The 23655-nt window shown below is 40.4% G+C and overlaps 2 protein-coding genes across 2 annotated transcripts; both read left to right on the top strand.

The window, feature by feature from the left end:
* The first annotated feature begins 12897 nt into the window (after nt 1-12897).
* Nucleotides 12898-15084, top strand: LOC6493247 (protein commissureless 2). Its single transcript, XM_001957316.4, has 2 exons — nt 12898-13535; nt 14228-15084. Exons 1-2 carry the CDS (start codon nt 13097-13099, stop codon nt 14776-14778), a joined length of 990 nt encoding a protein of 329 aa, XP_001957352.1. The 5' UTR covers nt 12898-13096; the 3' UTR covers nt 14779-15084.
* Nucleotides 15085-19907: 4823 nt separating this feature from the next.
* LOC6493248 (glycoprotein-N-acetylgalactosamine 3-beta-galactosyltransferase 1) lies at nt 19908-23159 on the top strand. Its single transcript, XM_014908802.3, has 4 exons — nt 19908-20321; nt 22499-22604; nt 22660-22944; nt 23002-23159. Exons 1-4 carry the CDS (start codon nt 19936-19938, stop codon nt 23140-23142), a joined length of 918 nt encoding a protein of 305 aa, XP_014764288.2. The 5' UTR covers nt 19908-19935; the 3' UTR covers nt 23143-23159.
* Nucleotides 23160-23655: the final 496 nt, after the last annotated feature.

Raw genomic sequence — 23655 nt, 5'->3', positions numbered from 1 at the left:
CAGAATCCAGAATTGTGAAAGATAAAAGGCCGCAGGCCAATTTCAAAGAGTCGGCGAATCACATGTCGTCACATCATCAAACAAAATGAGCAGCAAATTATGTAGAGACTGACTATTAAAGTGCCGCCCGGAAAATGAACGTGGGAAGGGGTAATGGTGGTGCTTCCACATTTCCACTTAAACATTTTCCATTTTCCACTTGCGTCATCGAAATTTGTACCAGCTTATCAAAATACATAAAGAGAGAGCGAGGAAGAGCCGCTCCACCGATTGATAAGAAGATGAGCAGAGGAAAACTCCTTGTGTGAGTCACTTTTGCCGCGGACTCGAACGTGACCTGGCACTTTAGTGACACTCTTACAATCTTATAATCGCAGGCCAGAGTCCAGTGTTTTCCTTGGCCTGGACTCAGTCTGTAGAGTCCACTACCTTTATCAATTTTACGACTTCCTTTCCAAGTCCGGCTAAAGTCTGGCGTCTGGACCACCGGCCTCGTGCAATTAGTTTTATTTTCCAATTCGTAGTCTCGTGGCTCGCCGAGTATCTTTATCTTTGCTAATTGATATTTATTGCCCAAACACGTTCCTCTACTGCTTCACTGCGTCTTCAGGTGAAAATGTGAAAATTCTCGAAGGTCCGTTCCCGTTTTTCCCATTTTTTTGTTATTTCAGCTTATTGGCAACGGAAAATTATGGGCGGTAGGTTGAAATTGTTATACTTTATTGGGGCAAGCGGTGACTCAGACATTAACTCCCCGAACTGTGGGGTCAGTTACGATGGAGTCACGTTTTGGTTTTAGCCAGAAACCAGATTAGAGTCGTAAACAGTCGAGGACTTCATGGTCTTGGTCTGAGTATGAGGGTATGGGAAAAGTTCCACAGTTCCAGGCACTGAGTCATCAATCACACGGCTGTGCTATAGTCCAATAAAAAATGCATTTTCAGGAAGCCCAAAAGGATACTTCTCCACCTTGGCCAGCTGTCCCTTCGACAAAGTTATAGGCTATCATATTTCCTTCCAGCATATTTATTCTAAAAACAACCATGAGGAAGCAGATTTTTTCCACTAAACACACTTCACAGGCTTCCCTGTAAAAAAAAAAAAATAAATGTATCGAAAATTAACAATACTTGTAGTATTTGATTTATGAATGAGTTTGTTTATAGCAGGATACACTTTTTAGGGCATGATGTTTGAGTTTCTGATCCTATTTTGGTGGTAGGCAGGATATTATGAATGCATTTGGAGTGACTACTTAAAAGTAAATAAATAATGCAGGAAATTGCTGCCGTGTTTATACAGGAAGTCTTGTTGAAAAGGAGAATGAGTTGTGAATATTGACATTTTCAAAGGTTTGCGATACAATGTCATGATATTCCTTAAAAAAAATATCTTATAAGTAGAATTTTTTATAACCTTATTTCTCAGATGAACTATTTCGTCATAACCCATTTCCATTCACAGAAAATCTACATATCACCTTCAGGAACAGCAGGAGCAGCAGCTAATTGAACTTGACTTGAAGTTCATTCCGAATTTATGACACTTTCAATTAGGGACTCCTCCCAAAAGGCTAACAGCGGCAGGTCGGATTCCGAGTAAGCCCTGACACTGATGCAGAGTTCTCGGAATAAATTGAAAACCATAATTATGCTCACGCTTAGGGCCCGGCCCGGCCTCGTTGCGAGTGTCTGTCAATTGCAAAAACAAACAGACGATGGCAAAAAGAGCACTGCCAGACGACAAAGGGCCAACTTCGAGATAGAGATGAAGATTCTGGAAGATAGATGACAATAACTAGGTACGGAGCATACCTGGTGCGCCTCACAAGTGCTTTGTCCTTGGCAGGATAGAGAGATACATACAGGGCATTGTCAATGTCGCATGTCTGGTGCTGACAAATCGCCAGGAAAAAGGGGATTTATGAATAGAGGCAGTGTTCGGTGGAAGCAAGAAGCAGGATGAGGTTTTTCGGCCCTCTGCCCCTGATCGCTTCATTATTGGGCAGAACATGTCAATTTGGCCCAAAGGACCTTGCATACACTTCCTGCTTCTTGGAGAAGTTGGATAAAAACTGCTCAGTTCCAGCTGCGACTTTGTCTCATTTCTTAAACAGAGGCCCATTCATAAATTTCCACACAAATCTATCAAAATCCCCCCAAAGTTGATTATGCTGTCAGATAAATCAATTTGTCGCCGGGCATAAAAATATTTTTATTATTTTACAAAAGCCCGGCTTAGGCTGAAAATTTTATGCCGTAATTTAGATTGATGGCCTCGAGATATGGCCTCCTGAAGGACAACAACGGAAAGTGTCTTTGGCATAATTGCGAAAGGAAAAAGTAATATTCTGTTTGCCAGTCCTTCGACGGCATTGAAGGCCTTTACGCTAATTTTATGACTAGTTCGTGACTGGAAACTATGGTCGAGGATGGCGCAGGACTCACCTGTTAGCAGTTACCAGTTACCTGTTACAGCATACCTGTTAGCTGGTGCTGCATTCACATTTCAAAATTCACAGCTCGCGACCGCCACGCGTTCCACTTCAAAATGTGCAAATAAAATAAAAATTTTTACGTGCAACCTCCGCACGCGCCCTCCGTCAACAAACGTCCCTTTTTGGCCAAAAACAAAAAAAAGCTATGCGCGAAAGAAAATCCGTTTGCACGTTGTTTTTCCAGAAAATTAGTTTAAAAGCATCATAAAATAATTTTCGTGCGGTGTTGGGAAATGTTCGCGTTTTCCCGCCCGGCCTTCGAGCACAGTTTCCCAGTTTTATTGTTGCCATTGACTCCCTTTCAACTTTGGCCATTTCAGGTTCGTTTTTTGGCCATTCTCACACCCATATCGTGCTCAGGTGGGTAAATGGATTTGGAGCGCTTAGATAGCCCATCATCATCATCATCGTGGCCCCCGCCGCAAAAAAAGCAAATGTACAGCTTCAAATTAGATTTATGTCTTTTTTGAAGATTTTTTTATATTTCTGTGGGGCAGTTAAAATTGAAAATGGTTTCTGACTTTTGGCCCGGATGAATTGTAATTAGAGGTTGAATTTAAGAACCGATTCAAAGGGTAAATTGAAAACGAATTACAGCCCATGGGGATTAACTCGATTTCATCATCCAGAGTTCCCAAAAATGTTATCAACATATGACACACCTCGGAGTGTTGTTTATTTAGATGATATTTATTTACCCACAAATCTGAATCATGAATCCGAAATATAAACTCAAATTCAACTAACAGATAAATGGGATTTCGTCATTGTCTGATAAGACCAAGTTTACGGAATCTGCCTCTTGGTCTGGTAAACTGAATCACGGCCGAGATAAAAAGATACTATTTGCTCGGTTTAAATATCCGTTGCCATGGGGAACTCCCTGGGGCTGCATTCCATAAAAAACAAAAAAAAAACAGGCAGTCGAGCTGCACAACAACTTCCTTATTAAGTGAACAAATTTGCTGCTTGTCCTACATAGAGTCCAATATCCTTGCAGCTCACGTGTAATCCATACCAAAATGCACTTAAGACCGTCCTCACTCCCACATGTATCCTCAAGATACAAGATACAATGAGTGGCCTGAAATTCGAGCAATTTGTTTTCATAAAGGATCTCGGGCAGCCCTCTCCCTTGCCAACTTCCTTCTTATACAATATGATGCCAATGGCCACTAAATAGTATCTGGTATCTTAAAAATAAGTGTATCTATTTTGTTGTTGCTTGTTTTCGTTGGAATTATGCTGAAGAATTTGTTGAAAGTATCTCACTGGCTGAGGCATGTGTGGATTGTGGAATTACTCGCATTTTGTTCCGCCTCTAAGCAAACAATCCTTGCCAGATCCTTGCCAAACCACTTGGCTAGAAAAATAAAAGAAAAAATTAAAGAAGAAAACTAGACCTCTGGAGCTGCGGTTGAGGCGTGAATGTTTCGAGTGACTGACTCCCAGCTGTCTAACAGTTTGTTTGCCAAGCTTTTTAATAACAATTTGCCACAAATGTGGCCAGGTTTCTTGTCTGTTTCTTTTTTATTATTTTCATACTCCCCATCCCCTTCCTGGCTTTATAAATTTTTATATGTAAACATAATTTCTTTAATTGGATTTTGTCGTCGGAGTTGAGCAAACATTAAAAGCGCCGTCTGACGATGTCGGTGCGAAAATCGCCGAGGTGAAGTGGTGGGGGTGGTGCTGGTGGTGCCGCCTAACAAAAACAAAACCAGGCTGTGAACCAGACAGCCACCCAACCAGCCAACCAGGCTGGCAGACAAGTCAGTCGGCCAGCTGGCAAAACCCGTTAAAACGGCGACCAAATAGAAGCGGGAGTGTGTGGCTCAAGTGTTTAGTTTAGGTCTGGTGAACTTGCAAAGTCCCACTCCTTATTTTGGGGGGAGTGTCACATGGTGGCTGTGCAAAAAATATTTTCCAAGCTTAAAAGCAGTATATTCAAGGCTCAAGTCCCTCTTTGTATAGTCGCCAAGACTAGAGCTCCAGATTTTCTCTAAAATTATTCATTTATTTTGAAAACAACATAAAGTTTATGTCCTCTATATTATCTAGTTTATTTTCAGTCTTGAGCTTTTTATAGACTTAGGATTAGCAGCAAGTCTCTGGGCAATTCTGCTTTTCAGAATTTTCCGTGTTATTTACTTTCCCAGAGCCATCAAACTGTTGAGCTAATCCCGACTCAGCCGGACTTTTATAGGGCAGACCGCGTTACTTTCATCACTGGCCCTGTCCGGGTTACTATCCGTCCGTTTCGGCGGAGTCTATATCACCGCAGGGTATACGCTTCAAGTTGCGAGCTCCCAGCGAATGCCAGTGACAGGCGACAGCGCGACACGCTGTCTAACAATTTTAATTTTCAATTCTAAGCTACGGCTGCAACCGCGTCAACAGGCTCTGGCTCTTGGCCAGGCCAACACTGAGAAAACATATCAGTTGCTAGCTATAAGAAAGATAGATTATAAATTACAATTTAATCTTCTCTTTATTAATCAAGTTCCCAACCTCATTATAATTTAACTAGATTTTTGAATATAATTATCTTCTTGAAGAACTTGTTTTACCTATTTTGTCGGTAATTAGTCAATAAAAAAAACAGGTAAAATCTAGTGTAATATCTTTAAATAAACAGATAATAGATACATTTTACTACCAGAAACTTTGTTGCAAATTAATAGTTGTCTTTTATATCAATTTATAGTCTAGAATCCGTATAAGGGATATTGACCTCAGAAATCCCCTAGGCCATCAAATAAAGCTTTCATCATTTCTAGGCTTGATTCTTTGTTGAGGGTTTATAGTTAGTTTTAACGATTGGAATCTCATACCTTCCACCTTCAATAATAATTATTACTAATTATTTGAATATTTGATGAGTAATTAGAGGTTACATTATTTAATTTTTTTTGGTAGCTTCCACCAAATAAAACAATAGTGTTGCTTTAAAAATGTTTCCTATTAAAAAGTCATAAGTTTTAATATAAAATTATAATATATTTATGAATTTTTTAATGTTTTTATGCAGTGTAACCATTTTCGCAGCTCGTCCAGTTTTCTTCAGCCGTTTTAGCCGCACCGAGCCACCTAACTGGGTCACTGGTGTCAATCGTCGAGTGGTGTTGGTGCCACTGTTGCTCTTGCCATTGCCTGTTGCCTGTTTCTGCTGTTGTTGTTGCTAATGTTGTTCCTTTCTGTTGTTGTTGTTGTATCTGTTGTTGTCAACTTAATTATGTCGCAATTGCTTTGAAGTCGGGTTCTTGTTTTGTTGCATTTGTTGTATGACATTTTTTTGTTGTTTTTTTTTTTGTGCAAATGTAAAACAGTCGGCAGGTGGCAGCAACATGGCCACATTGCTGCGTCCGTTGTCGTCCATTTGAAATTGCGCTTTATTCAATTTTTATGCCAACTCGCAGTCCCCCACCCATCACCTCCCTCCAAAAACCCCTTAAACCCGAATAGAGAAACCCCCCCTTTTGCAGCCCACCGCCTCTGCCCTTTTTAGCGGATGCAGTGTCGTTGTCACCAGTTTAATTGGATTTGGACCCATTGCCTTCCCGGCATGGCTTTGTCTTTGGCCTTTTCGTCTTTTCGCCTTTTTGCCTTCACATAGTTCCTTTAGTTGCCCCAAGCCGTGGCCTTACTTCATCATCATCATCATCGTCGTCGTCGTCGTGATCGCAATTCGTTGCTGCACTGCATTACAAATTGGCTTAGTTATTGGCTTAATTGAATTGTTGCAGATTGGACTTTAAATAAGCGCAAGCCAGTCTTCGTTTCTAGTTTGAGTAAAAAAAGAAACATAAAAAATGTAACGCCTTCAGCGATCCGTGTATAAATTTCCATCAGGTGCGAGTGTAAAAGGTAGCATGCAATTAATTTTTAGCGTGGGTGTACGTCCCCTCCAGGCTATATATAGTATGGGTTTTTCGCGGTATGATGTCTAATTGGAGCATTCGCAGATGAGCGTGTGAAAAGTGGCAGAAAAGCTAGGGGGTCCTGCCAGGGGAACTGGAGAGGTGTGCAAAATCCCATTACGAATGCAAATAGTGCGGAATGATGGGGGATTATCTTATCTTAATTGCTTTCCCTGTAGCTGATGGTTAACTAAAAAGGTAGAGCGCTTAATAAGGTATTGTGCAGAATTTATAGGGCTTTCGTTTCCATTGTTTTATTTAAAGTTTTAAATCCTTCGATATATGTAAATGCTTTTATTGCTTGCAATATAAAAATTTAAGAAATAGAAAGTACCTATCCTGCTCAATCAAACTCATTGATGGAATCATGACTGTTTTTTTTTTTGGCCACCATACTTTCACTTTATTCATTAAACCGATTGTTGGATCCTTTTTAGCCACATCACTCGACTGCCATTGACAAGCCAACATACCATTCAAACGCCCCAATAACCGATATATGGCCCTCAAACGCGAAGGCTAAAAAGTGAATCTGAGGAAAGTCTTGGGGAAAAAACAATGCATCGAGAGTGACACTTCTCAGAATTGCTGAAACCCAAATGCTTTGTAATGCCACTGTCGCCAGTCTAGGCCAAAAACCCTGCCTCCCTTTCTAGTGTTTGCATGCAACGTTGACAAGGCTAAAAAAGAAATGAAAAAAACTGGAAAAAGAAATGTCAACACGATTGAATACTGAACTCTTTTTCATTTTTGTTTGGGACCTGATTGACACAGAAATCAGTGAGGTAGGGAAATGTTGTTGTTCCTCGAAACATAATGCGCTTATCAGGGGAAATGGATCGGAGGTGCCCCATGAATGCAGGTGATTGTGGCCTGTGTGTGGAAATAATTAACATGTACTTTCAATTTCGTGAGGCGCAAACTGAAATTAAGCCAGAGCCGAAGGTGCCCCAGCGGACAACAATCAATAACATTTGTAATGTCAATAATGACAAGAGTTACAAGCCCCAAAAGAAATGAATAAATGGAAAGAAACTGAAAGACAGGGAAAATGCATTGATGAATTTCCCAAGACCATCAATCCCCCCGGACACCTTGCATATCATTTTTGATAAGAGCTCCGTGATAAGACTGAAGTCGGTTGAAACCGAACAGTCCCAAATGTTTCCCAACACCTTGTAAGCATGACCAACACGTTAATCAATAATAAAAAAATTTGTTTATTGATCGATTCCGACTGAGGGACTGAGGAACTGAGGAAGGACCAATTGGGGTCAGTAGAATCGGAGCTTAAAGTGGAAATCGGAAGAGAAAATCGGCTGGGCGCCAAGTGCAAAATTAAGGTTAATTGAAAAAAAAAGTAAGAGGTCTTGGGGTCTCTAGTCTGGAAGATCTTGAGCCAGTTTTCTGTAGAAAATAATAAAAACTTTGTTGCCTCTAATGATCTTGGGGGTTTATAGGGTTTACACGTGCCAGAAACAAGTTTCACTGATTTGGACTTAGTAACAACTAAAGTTTATCACCCAAAGTTTAATATTCATCCAAGTCATTAAAGCTTATGCAATATTCTGGATGTGACAACTCAATAGAAGCCACATCCAATACTTGTTAAGAGGCGTTAATTTCCTCAATTTGAACGCAGCTCTGATTTAATTACTCAACTAGATCGATAAATTATGCCTGCCAATGAGAGCGATCAATAAATCACCTCAGATCAACAGATCGTGGAATTTAAAGAAAAAATTATCCGATTCCGTGTTATGTCCAGTGGCGACTGAGTGAGTAACACTTAAAAGGCAACAATTAGTTAGATTAGTTTTTATTAAGCTTGGTGCAATTAATTTATAAATAATTAAGACGACCTATTATAAAGGGATTATTTATGGTTTTATTTAAATAAAGCTATTAATTTGTGTTATTAAGCAGATTGCAGTGAAAAGTTCTCTGATCGCAGACTTTATCGAGTCATCTACATGTGTAAGTTTTCGGGTTTTCCCCCCCAACTAAGCAAAGCGCCACAAAGCCAGGTAAGTCTGACGAGAATGTCGAACAAATTTATGCTTGAGTGCTAATAATGTTCAATCAATTGTTGTAGGGAAAACCTTTGGAGCGATAAACCAACAGAAAACCAAAAACTTTGACAGCCGTCGATGGGCAAAGAAGATGGGCCCTATACCAGGGTCCGAAGCGACGACGACGACAATAAACTGAAATAACCATCATAAGTACTTCATGGATATGGATTGGTTAGAGAGGTGGAGAAGGTAGGGTGTTTGGAGGGGCGTTGGCCAAGCGCAACGAACTTGAGACTAAAACGCGCCCAAGATAATCAGACGGCAAAACCATAAACAAATAAAGTAAAAATCCAAGCAACGGCAACGTTGTCAGAAGGTGGACAACTTTGGAGTGCTCCGCTCCCTGGGTTTCTGTATCTCTACCTATGTATCTGTATCTGTATCTGTGACAGCTGCGGTTCATTGACATTGAATGGGTGGGTGTTGTATGTTCTGTGTACTATGTGTTAGATTGGAGGGAGGACTTAGAGCTACGACTCAACTAAACTTGAGCCAGACTTGTCCCTTTTTGTCTAGCTCCATGCACAACTGCGTTTTTAATTGTGCGCCGGAATAAAAGGCGCACTCAGCGCTGCACTTGTTCCACCAGATACATGGCATAATAGGCCCAAGCTACTTTACTTACCACACGGCCTAAGAATATCTGTATGAGGAATGTGGGTAAGGAGGCCCGGCATGCTCACGCGTAATTTCTACGAATTCATAAAAAAAAAAAAAAGAAAACACAAAGGCAGCTAAAGACAATGAATGCTGCAATGCTGCGAGTTGGCAGTTTGGAACCTACTCGGAACCTTGAGGGTTGCATGACCTATATCACAGATTAGACCTAGGAGGACCTAGGAGCGATGGCTTCTTCTACGGACTTTCCCATGGCAGCGGCACGTCTCGGTTTCGGTCCATATGACAAATGTTTCACATCACTGCCCCCCGACAACTGCAGCAATTACCTGGCCCTGCCATGCCATGCCTGTCCCGGACTCCTATGACTCCTCTGACTGCTCCTATGACTCTTATTTTCTCCTTCACCCCCCGGCGGCGTCACAGCTCAGTTGGTAGTCGTTGTGTCTTGCTGAGCTTCAAAAAAAGGAAAGGAAAGGCAGAGATACCGTATCCAGAGAATGCGCCCCGGGCAGGGTGAGAAAAAGTCGGAGTGCAAGGCAGAACAAGTGCTTCTAGTTGCCCGGCAGGATGTCATGACTTTATGACCCCAGCCCGCGGGTGGCTCCGGGTCCTGAAAACTCTGCAGTTTCCAGATTTTAGATTCTAGGATTCTGGGACGCACTCTATCGGACTGCTAATGCTGCTGATCACTCAATTAGACACAAAGTGAGAAGAGCATTGTGTCCCGTAATTATATGGAAATCAGTTCAATTTTAGAAGGATGCCAAAATTCGAGGGTTGAATTTATGACTCAATTAAGGCGGAAAGGATGTACGGGTTGTATATCAAAGGGTTTCCAAGGGAGTCCTGCAGGGATTCTAATTACACCAACTGCCTCCGAATATATTCTTCAATAAGGAAATTCATTCAATAAATTAAAACCAGGGAAATAATAACATGAAGTCTATACATTATTTATAAATGCAAAATCAAATCATTAACCATTGTCTAGTCGAGTTATTAAATAAAAAAATAGAGTATTATATGTAGAACAAAATTACATAAAATCCAGTCAACTTAGTTTATGAAGCAATTCATCTAATGATCCGCTGCTGAGCCACATTTCCTATATAATCAAAGTCATTCCATTTAAATCAATCCCGGAAAGCGGCTTATGGGGCTCGATCGGAGGGCTCTTCGGGTCCAGCTTCTAGCTAAATTCAGTCGCAATCAGGGCTACAAAAAAGTGTATGCCCCCAGAAAAGCATTGGAATCAAAATACACCGCTCAAGATCAAATTTAAGCCGATTTATTAGTGTCAGAAATGGTTGACAAGAGACCGAGGGGAGCAGGGAGACTACCTATGGCCTATGGCTTTTGAAAAATTAATAAACTATGCAAGAAAATCGTAGATGGTGGTGCTGCTGCATTATGCAAAGCAGAGTCAGTGAAAAATTAAGCAGCTTTATCAGCATCCGAGCATCACCCGCATTCAAGAAAAGAGGCCCCCAAAAACCAAAGACTAAAGACTAAAGACTGAAGACACCAAACTGGCCGTGGACTCATTAATTTAAGTTTTGTTCGGAGGGGCCAGAGAGACGCACAGTAGTCGGCATTGAAGACACAAAGCCCAGAATGCCTAAATGGCTCATTAGGGTCTTAAATTAAAGCTACTTGGCCCAAGTCGGTCAACTAAGCCGACGTGCAAAGAAATGGGAAAATGGTAAATGGGAAAAGAAAGCGGCCCGAAGACAAGACCACAATGGTGAACCCGAAGATACCATACCATCAAGAAGCTACTGAGCTACCCCGAAATGAAAAAAAGAACGGAGGGAAGGGCTGGCTCTTCTTAGCCAGCTTAATTAAATTGCCATTGTCTCTTCTCACGGTCTGTGACAGGCGGCGATGTCGATTGCAAAAGAACCGCATACCTGAGAGGTAAATGGAATAAGTAAAATAAATGGGATGACATTCTGGTGTGGCGGATATATAGAAAATGGCATTTCCTCGCCCATATGGGTTAGCCGCAAATACCAAAGGCGGAAGGGAGGAGGAGGTGCGGGCAATACCCGCCTAATTCCTCCGCCCTGAATGGGCCGAAGTCCAGCATCTTGCTAATCCCGAAGAAGACCCCAGACTCTTCTGCTGATTCATTTCTTTGCCAGATTAGCCGATCGGGATAAGGAATGCTCATTTCTTCGATGAGCTCATCAAGAGCCCGAGAGGAGAAGGCAACCCTTTGTGAATTGCAACAAGATTTATCTTAGACACTGCCACATCTCGTTGAAAACAAATTCTTCTTTCCGTCTTTCAGCGGGTGCTGGATGCTGGATGCTGATCTTATCCCGGCTTGTTTTGAGTGCTTGTATTTATGTGATTTTTATCGAGAGGGGATCGTAATGGAAAATGGCAACTCATTTTCAAGGGGCGCTAGGTTACTAGGGGATGTCTATTAAAAGTTAAGTTGATTTATTGGCCTCAAGAGAAAGTTGAAAAATTATAGTTTTTAGTTGAAACAAAGAATAGCTTAAAACATTTTCAGTTTTTATCCTTGTCAGCCTTAATTCTTACCCAAGATTATGTCATACCCAACTCTGGACCTCTTTGATTTCAAGGATTATCCACTGCAACACGAATCCCTATAATTACACATCCCATAAATGGTCAACTTTTGTATCTATGAGGTACTCCTTGCCACGGCCAATCCCCCATTCGCGTTCCCAGGGAGTATGTACCTAACCCTACCTGCTGCTATCGCCAAAAAGTGATCAACCGAGAGCCAGGTGATCATCGCGTCGCCCACAAAATTGCTGCCCGAAATAAGATATCTGCACGTAGCTGTAATTTAAAACTCCACCAAACCGAATGAAAAAGAAAAGAATTACTACAACAGAAATCGCAAAAGCAACAACAACACTACCAAAAAGACATTATCCTCCAGCCATAATTTCTCTTTCCCCCTGAAGAACAATGGAGGGACTTGAGAAGTGGTCTGTACACAGAGAATAAAAGTTTTTGGAAACTAAAATATGTAATAGTAGATACAATCAGGAAAAGTCTATCAAAAGGTATAAAAAATTAATATATTTATAGAATATTATATTGAACTTAAGTTTTTAAACCAATTGCTTTAAAAAAAATATTACTGAAAAACCTGTTAAACAGAAGATAATATATATTTTTATAGCCTAGCCTATAGCAAATTCTAAAATACATACTAAAATTACTAAAAATCAGTGTAAAATATTTTTAAAAATTTCCCAAATATATTTCCCAACACTAACACAAGATTTTCCAAGTGTTACGAGTTACGGAACTGGAGATATGTCATTTGCCAGCCCGGCTGCAAAACGAAATCGAAGAAGCCAGCGGAGAAATGAAGATCGATGCTCTGGGCTGGTCGCCCTTCCCCGATGCCCGATGCCCGGGACTCAGAGCTCCGATCCCCTTATTCTGAACTCCGATCTCGGTCCCCTCTCACGCTCTCCGTTGAGCAACATGTGCGCCGCTTTGTAACGCCAATTATGGTTCCATAATTCCAGGCTATTGTGAAAGACGTATTTGTATCTGTAGCTGGCATTGTATCTGTATCTGCTCGCTCCGGGAATTACAAGATCGTTCCACGGCGAGAGAACGTTCTCAGTGGAGCGTAGCCGAGCGTCAAATGAGCAGCTGGAGAGGAGTGAGCTCAGATACAGTATCGGCCGGCGTTGAGCGCATCTTGGCCAGGTAAGCGATCGTACTCGCTCTCTCTCTGTGGCAGTCGCTCACTCTGTTTTGAGTGGAAAGTGGTATGGCTTGAAGACCGCTCTGTTTGATCGCCGGAATCAGTTTGTTTGTGGACTCAGAAGTCGCCGGACGTGTGCGAACGGCACAGAATCGAGATTAAGAACAATCCGCAAAAGATACAGATACAGATATACGAGTGAAAGTGTACCGCCATCGCCTTACTGGAGTTACTAAAGATACAGATACTCAGAGATTAGGCAATATATAAGATAACCATGGAGGGCCTGCCACGCGCATTGAACTACGAGCTCTCGCATGATTTGCATTTCGACCAGTACGCCGCCGGCGAAGTGGCCCAACAGATCCTGAACAGCGGGAAGAGTTCTCCTCCGGCAGAAGCCTCCACGCCCACGATCTCCCTGGCCAACAGTGAATTTCTGAAGCAAATCGGCGCCCAGATCCTCAGCTCCATTCAGTTGAAGCATCGCCTCCAGCTACCCAAGAACTCCAGCGAGGAGGCCATGGATTTCGACCTGACCCACCGGGTGGTGCTGGACAGCAGCAGTGTCGACCAGCAGCAGCAGCAGCTGGAGTACGACAAGTTCATGAACGAGGTCTGGATTGGAATCGTCTTCACCCTGATCCTCATCTCTATGGTGTTCTGCATCTGCTCCTGCTTCCTGTACCACCAGTTCCGCACCTGGAAGCGCAATTGTAAGTATTTCGTCTCAGGAATCAATATTTTCAAATGGATCGAGTAGAGTGTTGTGTTATTAAAGATTAAAATCTTATCGAGTGCTATTTCTGATTAGCCGTAAGAACTTGGTCAAGTTAGTCATAATTCATGGCAATTGAAGACGCAAAAATTCCTAATTCTCGAACTCCGAGTGCCCTCGTAAAACATTTTATGGCCGAAATTAGGTTACCGGCTAAATGGAACATGATTTCAAAAGCCATTAGAAGTGGAAATCTTTTTCGGCCAACTCCGTCACTACCCGTCACAATGATTCACTTTATATGTGTCTGGCCGAGAGCCATATAGATCCATCTTATCTGGTCGTTAAAACTAATGTTATTCGTGCACTGATGCCAAGTTCAAGATCAATTTCAAAATGTCCACGGCCAACTTGCAACTAATATGTGAGAAACCTTGATGGAATTAAGCACGAGCTCAGGTGAAATTTAAGTGCCTCGAAAGCCAAGCCTCGAAAGCTGGGCCAAGGTAATTACAAGCCAGAACGCGATCAAGAGAAAATGTTTAAACAAGTTAATGACAATGAAATCTGGCAAATAGAAAAATAAACAAATTAAAACTAGGTCGAGGTCTTTATTAATCTCACCCCACTTCCACCCCTTCCACAATCAGCACCGAATAGCTAATAATTCTCTTTGTTTTTTTATTTTAGATCGCAACAATGCAACCAACTCGACGCAGTGTACCATTGTGGATATTGAGGCGCTGAAGCTGCATCCGGAGACGGAAGACCCAGTGCCGGAGTACACTCTGGTATCTGGGCTGCCCAGCTACGAGGCGGCCCTGGAGCTGTTGCAGAAAACACCACAATCTCAGTGCCTGATTGTGTATCCGAGTGTGTTCAGTGTGTTCAATAGGCAAGAGCGGGGTAATTTGGATTTGCCGGCAGGGCAGCAGGCAGCAGTGGAAAGTGCGGCTGTGCCACAGTCACCTTTGTTGTGCGAGGCAACCATGCCGCTACTCCCGGCCACGGCAGCAACATCAACAGTTACAACAGCAACACCTACAACAGCAGCAGCAACAACAGGCACAGCAACAGCAACAGTTCAAACGCCCACATGCGAGGCGATTAAGCCAAGTTATGTGATGATGCCAATTGTGCCCAGTTATTCGGAGGTATTCGGCAGCACCTACAAGACCGTCGACGAGAAAAAGAAATCGAAATCGAAAGACAGCCAGGTGAAAGACGATGTCAAGCGGTAAATGCCATCGGGGGATCTGTGTCGAAGCTACGCTTACGCATTGTATCTCGTGGATAGCCAACCCAATTAACTGAGCTCTGTGATATTTTTCTCCATTCATTCTTCATGCATGCTGCTGCAACTAAACTAAGCGCTGTGATTATCAAAAAGACGATAACGTTACTGATACAGACTTCTCGGATTGTACTTAATGACATTATATCCGGTACTTAAGGAATTTAAGAGAAGCAACACATATTGTTATTAGACATAAGTAGGCCACAAACTAATTAATAAATTATACATAACAAATTAAATCCAAAACCAAGACTAAGAGTGTTACTTAGGGAGAGATACTTCAGCTGTTTGAGGGTTTATCGGTTCAGTTTGATTATTATTTTCCCATCAATCAGCAGACATTGCAATTGATTCATTGATGCCACAGCTAGTGCTTTGATTGACGTCGGGGAACAGATGGCATGCATATCCTTTGGCCATGTCCTTTATATAAATAGCTCGCAGCTTCCGAGGCAAATGCCAGAGCACAACAACCCACCAGATTGAGATAGCTAACGCTGTTTCAGATAGATAGATAGATAGATGGGTAGATGGATAGACAGATAGAGACAGTTTGATTTGACATTGAGCTGAGGACGTGCAACAGAACCAGTCACTACTACTTCTGGGCACATAGCATTTGTGCAATTGTAATTTCGAATTGATAAGCCAGTTGTAAGTCCATGTGTAGCTATGCAAATCGCTTCTATAGAGACAATGGACATAATAAATGATCTCAAATACTGTTTTCCATCGGTTCTGTGCACGCGGCAGTGGACGTGACTGTGACTCCCAGGAAAACGTGGCCAAGACCAAAGACAATATGGGTTGTGGTAGGTCTCGGGTCTCACCTGGATAGTGTTTTAAATTTTTTTCACTTAGTGCCAAGTTGAAACACTAGCAATACCAGCTTATTATCATAGCCAATTGACATTAACAAATGAAATTATTTCAATGGAAATATATTTCCCAGTGTGCTCTATTCTTTATCATCGTTTATATATTTTAATCGTTATTGTTGTGTTCATAGATTGCCGGTTGCAGTTGCTATTTTGCTATTTCCGTGCCTCGTCGTTATTGTTATTATTATTATTGTATGCCAATTGAATAGGTAAGCAAATAACTAGAAATCCACAGGTGATAATGCGAATAAATCGCATATACGGGAGCGCCGTAAAGGCAATTTATCTTATGACTATGGGCGATAGGGGATCGGGGATCGTGGTTCATTGAAATGGGTGCATGGGTATGCGAGATTTCTGGGGGAAGAACCTCTTGAGGTGACAGAAAAGACATTAGCATATCGGTGGGAAATACTTATGCAAAAACAATCTTTATTAATTGCGATTGCGGTGTAATTTACGATCACCCATAGTTTATATGACAGGTTATGACATATCCCCCCATGTGACGCCTATCATGCTTACTGTAACGCGCGTCTAGAATCTATAAATATTTAAAGCCAGGCTTTCACAAATCCCTGCAAATGATCTACGGTCGTGCTCTCCGTTTTGGGCCCACAAATAGAACAGGCCTGGCCAAAGCAAAGTCGCTGTAGTTGCCACAATGTGTGCAAATCGTTAAATTAGAAATCTCGAGAAATTCCGGGTAACGCGTGTCCGAAAACATTACCAATCCGCTCACGTTCGCCGCCAAATCTCCAAAAGTTTCGAGCCAAAGAAAACTTTTTTTTTTAAATACTTGTAGCCTCAGTTCTGGATACTGGATTACTCAACAGAACTACCTCTTACGGGGCTCCACACCCAGTTATTCCATCACTTCCATTACGGGGCAGTACAAACACAATACTCCCGGTGGATACTTAAAATTGCTGTTAATGAGTTTTAGTATCGGGTTTTATGTTTTGCGTGCTAATTGCTAATGCCAGGCAATTGCTAAAGCCTAATCGGTTATGAAAGAAAATTGCCAGTTTCTGCAATTTTGCCATTTTTCCAGTTGCAATGCTTGCAAATGTTTTCATTTGTTTATGCTTTCACCTTGACGGCCGGAGTCACGGCTCCACAGCAATTTCATTTTTATTTTTATGAACTTTTTTCTATTTTCATTAGCATTTGCATGGCCGGTTTTTACGGCTCCAACCATGAAAACATGTGTAGATCGCACAGCACATCAAAATATTATACAACATAAACAACATAATTAGCTCGGGATGCAAATCCCATCGACAGCGAGAAAGCGCATCCAAAGGGCAATTTATTAAAAAACCATCCATTGAAAATGCAGTTGCAGAGTAAAAAATATATATAATTTTTTTACAAAAAAGAGTGAAATAGTTTTAGCTAAAATACAGTGAGGAGCTAAAGCGATACAGCATATATAAGATATTCTTTTATGAGCGTTTTCTAAAATCAAAAAAAACATAATTTTTAGTTAAAAATTAAAAGGAGTAATATAATATAATATAGATAATATAAAGTAATATAATATAATATTAAAAAATCCCTAGATCTTATATTTTCAAATCATTTTCTCCAATAAAAAATTTTTCTCTCTGCATGGGTGAAAGTTACAGGTTGGATGTTGTTGGGCACAGGGCAGAGATAGCAGAAGGCACACTCACGGCTTAACCCCAGAGCTAATGAAACGAACAATTTATTAATAAAATGCACATTAACCCACGTTTATGGGTCCTCACAACACGCGGACTTAGCTGAATGAATTTTCAATTAAGCGCCAAATTTGTGGCTCATACTCGAACCGAAGCTCAAGCTCAGGCTGATGCTAATGCTGGAAGTTGTATCTGGAAGATACTGGCACTACAGGCATCCAAACTCCAAACTCAGACGACCAGCCGCCGATGTTTGAAATCGAAACCGGTTGGTCAAGAGCCGTTGGCGCAAAACCGCAGCCACGACAACGTCATACGCAACATTTGACCCACTTTTTTGTGCAGACGGCTAAAACCAAAACCAAAACAAAAATTAAAATTAAAATAAATAAAAGTAAAAATTGGCAAGCCAGCCTTCTCTTCGATACCAAATGCGTTTCTATAAATACTTTTATTAAAGCAAACAAAAACAAAACGCGCCATAAAAACGTATATTTATTTTTATACCCGAAAACAAAAAAAAATTTATTAAAATCGATTTTAGCCTCGAGTCACGTAGACAAGAATGACAATAAATATTTAAATCGGTGTTAAATATTAAACCGGTGCGGTAAATACTAATAAACCAATATTTAATTATTGATTTAAGCCTGCTGACCTAAAAACCAAAGCTTATTTAAAATTATTTTACTTTTCAAGGTGGATTACTGGAGACCATAGGCATTAAGTTATTAAGAAATATTTATTATTATTAATGTATGAGCACTTCCTTGAAATTGTTTGCTTACAGCAGTTTAATCTTCAATAAAGCATCTCTCTTAAAAGTATTTAGTTTTAATTTATTACAATACAAAGGTTAATATATTCACGTTTATAAAAAGCACACAAATATAAGGATTAACTGAGAAAATATTTAGTAACTTGATGTGTTTACTTCTGTAATACGACGAGTGAGAATGCGGCTCTTCAGAAAATATTTACCAAAAACCTTTAGTATAAGCTTTAATGCAACGTCGTAGATAAAAAATAGAAACAGAAATTAAAAGCGTTCATGGTCAGAAGCAGGACAAGAGTTCTGAGAGCCTGGTGTGTTACAAACAGCTTGCAGATATAAATTCTAGTATCTAGTATCTTGACCTGGTCCAAAGTGTTTTGGGCTTGGCTTTGATTGGGAAATGAAAAGGCAATTTTTGATTGAATTAGTAGTTCAAAGGTCCAACAAACTACAATCTCAAGTGGTAAAGTTTTATGCAAAATCTCAGTAAAAATATGCATATTTTACCTTACAAAAGAAAAATCAAAATTAAATTCTATCTTCATAAAAATAAATAAAAAAAAAGTTGGAGTGTTCCTGGAAGACGGTCGGTCGGTGAGGAGCAAAAGAAAAACAAATAAAAATGCAAATAAAAGTTGTATGACTCAAAGTTATGGGCATGCTGCAAGATACTGTATCCAGCTCGTAAAATCCAAGAGGAAAAACTACGACGCCCGAACGAACGAGTTAACTGCGATGCGCTAACTGTTCCTATCTTGCCACATCAAGAGTGCAGCATCAGCAGTAGCAGTGGGGGGGACTTGGATTTGGAATTGGGATTGGGATTGGAACTGGGCCCGGGACTTCGAATGGGATTTGGTAAGGGGATTGGGTGCGCACAGCGGTAACGCAGATGCAGATGCAGACAAAGATACAGATACATATAAAGTAGGTTGCTGCAGGTTTGTTTTTCCTGATAAGCTCGCGCCACGAGATTAGCCCGGTTTTTGTTTCTTTTTCTTTTTTCCCCCCTTTAGACTGTTCTGCGTATTTGGCTGCGGTTTAATTTTATGGGCCAAAGATTTTATTTTGTAACTTAATGTTTGTTTTGGCTTGTACGAGATTTGAAGCAGCAGGTTGTTGGATCTTCTCTTATTTTATTATTCCTATTTCATTGGAAAGAAGAACCATTTATGTTTTATGACCCTTTACTCCGATGCACTTTAATTGCCAGCCATTTGTCAGATGGCTAATAATGTAATTGTTGCATAAATCTGGCCCATTATTCCCCGAACCCCCAATTGGATTACCAAAATGTAATGAAACCTCAATCGGTAATCTTATCGAAAATTTGCCTCTCGGCGGCTAACCAATCATGTAATTGGCCTTAATTCGCAAAACGAATCAGGTTAACACGCAGTCGGCTAAACAAATATTTTAATTAACAATTTAAATTGTTGGCTGCAATCAACGAGCCATTCAGTCGTACTTCACTTAATGAGTGTCGCTAAATTAAAACAGCCACATAATCAAGATTCTTTTTTTTTTTTCCAAAGAAATTAAAAACCTAATCAATGTTTAATTGTAGGAACTGTCTCTCCTCCTTCAGATTCCGCTTAACCGGTTGGGGAAAAACGCTTCCGTATTATTTTATAACTCCACGCTTGGGTGCACATGAGACCCCCGGAAAGTTATAGGGTTAAACCTCCTTGAATCGCCAAAAACCGATAAATTTCTTATCTAAAAATGAATATTCTCATTGTGGGAAGTAAGATAAATTTTTAATTCAGTTTGAAGCAATGACTTCCCCTAAACGTGTCTATTTGTGGGTGTTCCTTGCTTTAATATTATTTTTGGTAATTACACTTAATTTTAATATTCGAGCAATTCAAGAAGAAAATACTAAGAGAAGTGAACAAAAATCTATTTATGATGAGATCAGAATACTGTGCATGATACCCTATAATTACAAAAACCCCAATTCGGCAAAGTATGTGAAACGGACTTGGGGAAAGCATTGTAATGTTTTGCTTTTTGTGAGCGGCGATGTGGACGGTGAACTGGAACCCTACGTGCCCGTGGCGAATTCTACGGATACGTGGACCCTGGTCCATAAGGGCCTAATACACGCTTTCCAGATGTTTGGGGACAAGGCCGATTGGTTCCTCCGGGCGGAGGACTACAAGTAAGACCCTTTATATCATTCTCCAGACCATAACTTAAAATGAATTGCTCTAAACAGCCATAAATTGCCGATGAGCGCTCCTTGTCATTTTAGTTTTATCGCTTGCTTATTGTTATGGCAATCAAAATATTCGATTCTTACTCTTTAATGCACTAAGAAAAAAATCTTTATAGAATACTTTAAGAGGTTTTTCAGAAGAATTCCTAACATTTCTTCAATAACTCACTTCACTCTAAAATTATTTACAAATTTATAAGAAATACATTTTCAATAAGAATACTTTTCTCAGTGATTTATTGATGGCAGTGCATTATTTCTCTTCATTCTTGTTGTTTATTTTTATGAGCCCTGAGTTCGGTGGCCGCCGCGCTCAACATATTTTGACTTCTTTCATTGATAAAGTTATCAGTCAGCCTTCGGCGGTGTTTGTTTGCGCTTGAGTTTGGGTTCGAGTTGGCGTTTTCATCTTATATATATTCTTTTTTTATTTTCCGATGTTCCCGTTTAGGTTCCCAGTCGGTTCCGTTCCATTCTTCTTCCATTGTAGTTCGATTTTTCCTCCGCACCGCCCCGACTTCCTTTTGTGGTTTGGCCCACAGAGAGTTTCCTTTATCGGAGGTTGAAGGAAGTGCGAGTATCTAAAGGCGGTAGTTTATCTGGCCTTTGTAGGGGCACACAATGGTGCTGTTGCCCCACCTCCAGTATCGCTCCCGTTTTCCCTCAGTGTCGCTGTGTCACTTGATTGCTCTCCGGGGAGGTTTGCTTTCATAATTGGTACAAATTTTCTTTTCGAAATTGGAAATGAAAATTTTCCCATGGATTTTCATTCACGGTGTACGTCAATCCATTAGCATAGTTTGTGTTAGATTAAGCAGATAAGTTCATTTCGATTTACAAAAAGGGTTTCCACCAAAGGGCCCTCTGAAATCAGATTAGTAGAATAAATAATCCAAAACAAATACAAGAAATTCAAAAAACATATGCGTCAATCAAAATCCATCAAATATGGGTCAGATGGTGTCGCTGACATTCGTCTTTACAAATGAACTTATTGGCGATCGGGGCTTATCAATGTTTTGAGATTTGCGCATTTCGCAAATAAGCAATTTAATTGATTTATTTATTTATGTTTACAATTACCCAGCTAATGACTACTCCGAGATCCGATTTTTTAATCGTAATGCCTTTGATTAGAGCTCATTATCAATAATTTTTTTCCCAACAGATCATTGAGAAAAAAGTGCGTGCCCCAGAGGTCAATGGAGCTGTCCATAGAAACAGCTTTTTTTCTTAATTTATGTCGTCATACATAATTGGAAATTTATTGAGTTTGTTGTCAACACCCAGAGCCATGAAGTATTACGAAATCAATTGAATGAAAATTGGAATATTCATTCCCGGCTAAATCGACTTTGAAATGACTTGATAACTCGACTTAGCGACAGATACTTCGCGTGGTGGTCGTTGACCGGCAATTTAGTCTTTATAACTTTGGTAACAGTCATTAAAACTGGTAGTTTTATGACCCAACTTTTGCTTTGGTGTAGAAAAACTTAAAAGTTTTTAATTGTGGATTAGGAGCCTGAGCATCTTGGATCACGGTGAGAAATTAATACATCAAAGGCTTCTGTCACTGTGACGTTTATGGCTCTCAAAAAAATATATACGTCAGCCGAGAATATAGCACTTCATCGCATAAAAATTATCAACAATTACTGGTATCTTGGTCCGGTTGTTTGGCAAATAAAAAACTAAATAATGAACAAAAAAAAACCCAAAAATGTTTATGTTCTTCCATATTTTTGTTTTCGATTTTATTTTGGCCAGAGATGTTTACGCCGCACATTTGCGGCTTGAACTTGGACTTTGTTTGCTTTGCGTGTCTACAATTCATTCAAAAACGGATCTTGCCATGTTGTTGACACGGTTTTCTTCTAAATGGCAATTGTTTACCTTTCGCTCTACGCTTATTCAACTTTTTTCAAACATCCATATACCCATACCGCCAGCCACATAACATTTGTACATATTTGTCCGGAGTGTTTGTATGCAAACAGCAGATCAAAGATGGATTTTTATTGATATGCACGATTTTGCGACTTGAATGACGAATGAGAGACTCTAGTTGGCATAAAAGAAAATTTCTGCCTGGGTTTTAAGTGCCTTTTTGTTCACAGTTTCGTAGTTCTGGAGAATCTCAGATATATGATTGATCACAAAAAATATTTACCCTCCCAACCGATTTACTTTGGCTACGAACTGGAGAATATCTACACTCATGAGGTTTGTTATTCAAATTAATCTAACATCTATAAGTTCCCATATAATTCTTCTATAGCCTTTTATATTTTTCAAAAGCGGGTATGTTTTAAGTCATGAAGCCTTGAAGAGGTATACTGACTTGTCTAAGGACCTCCAAAATGAACACTGCGTGCACATGGAAGGATTTACGGAGGATGTGGAGCTACAAAGGTGTCTGAGCTATATGAATGTCACCACCGTGGACTGTCGGGATGAACTGGGACACGAGACCTTTTCGCCAATTCCCATGGACTACCATTTTATAGAAGGCTATAGTTTTATACCATGGCTGAAGAATTTAAGTTTCAAGAAAGTCGAAGAGGTAAGCCAAATACCTAAAATAATATTTTCTTTATTAACATTACTTTCTCATTGTCAGGAAACAGTTCCCCTCTCCAGTCGAGCCATATCATTTAGAGTTCAATATCCGCCTGAAATGTATGATTACTATTATTTTGTTTACAAAATGAGAATCTTTGGGCAGTTCTTGCCAAACTCTGTAGAATTTCAGCCCCAATAAAGGACTCACCTCGGGCAGCTGTCGCTGATGATTCAATTTCAGGAGGAGTACTTCCCAGTAATTTGAAGTACCCCAGGACTAGCCTACATAATTCATTTCATATACGTATGGATGGGATGGATGGGAAAAGGGGGAGGATAAACGTGTTCATCAATGAATCTGTCGTCTGAGCCTGAAGTCTCAATTTTCCCAAAGCCCTTTTGTCTGCAAAATTACTTCCGTTTTCCCTTCGTTTTTTCCCTTTTATTTTGTGGCCTGGTACTGGAACTGCAACTGCAAAGTGTCATTGTTGCATCATGTCTGGGAGATGGAGATGGAGATGGAGAGGAAACATATCCGTATGTGAATGCAATATTGCACTTTTGCCTGCTTCCTGTAACCTTAATCATGTGTGGGCCACATTGTTACCTGTTAGTTGCCGTCTCGTGTGGTAACTTGATCACGTAAACTGAGACATTAATGCACAGGTCCCGGGTCTTCTTATGTTTCTGGGGACAGTTTCACATGAAAGTG

This window comes from Drosophila ananassae, chromosome 2R (genome assembly GCF_017639315.1).
Source record: "Drosophila ananassae strain 14024-0371.13 chromosome 2R, ASM1763931v2, whole genome shotgun sequence".
Lineage (NCBI taxonomy): Eukaryota > Metazoa > Arthropoda > Insecta > Diptera > Drosophilidae > Drosophila > Drosophila ananassae.
Note: the sequence above shows the minus strand (reverse complement) of the source record. Positions and strands in the feature narration are given on the sequence as shown.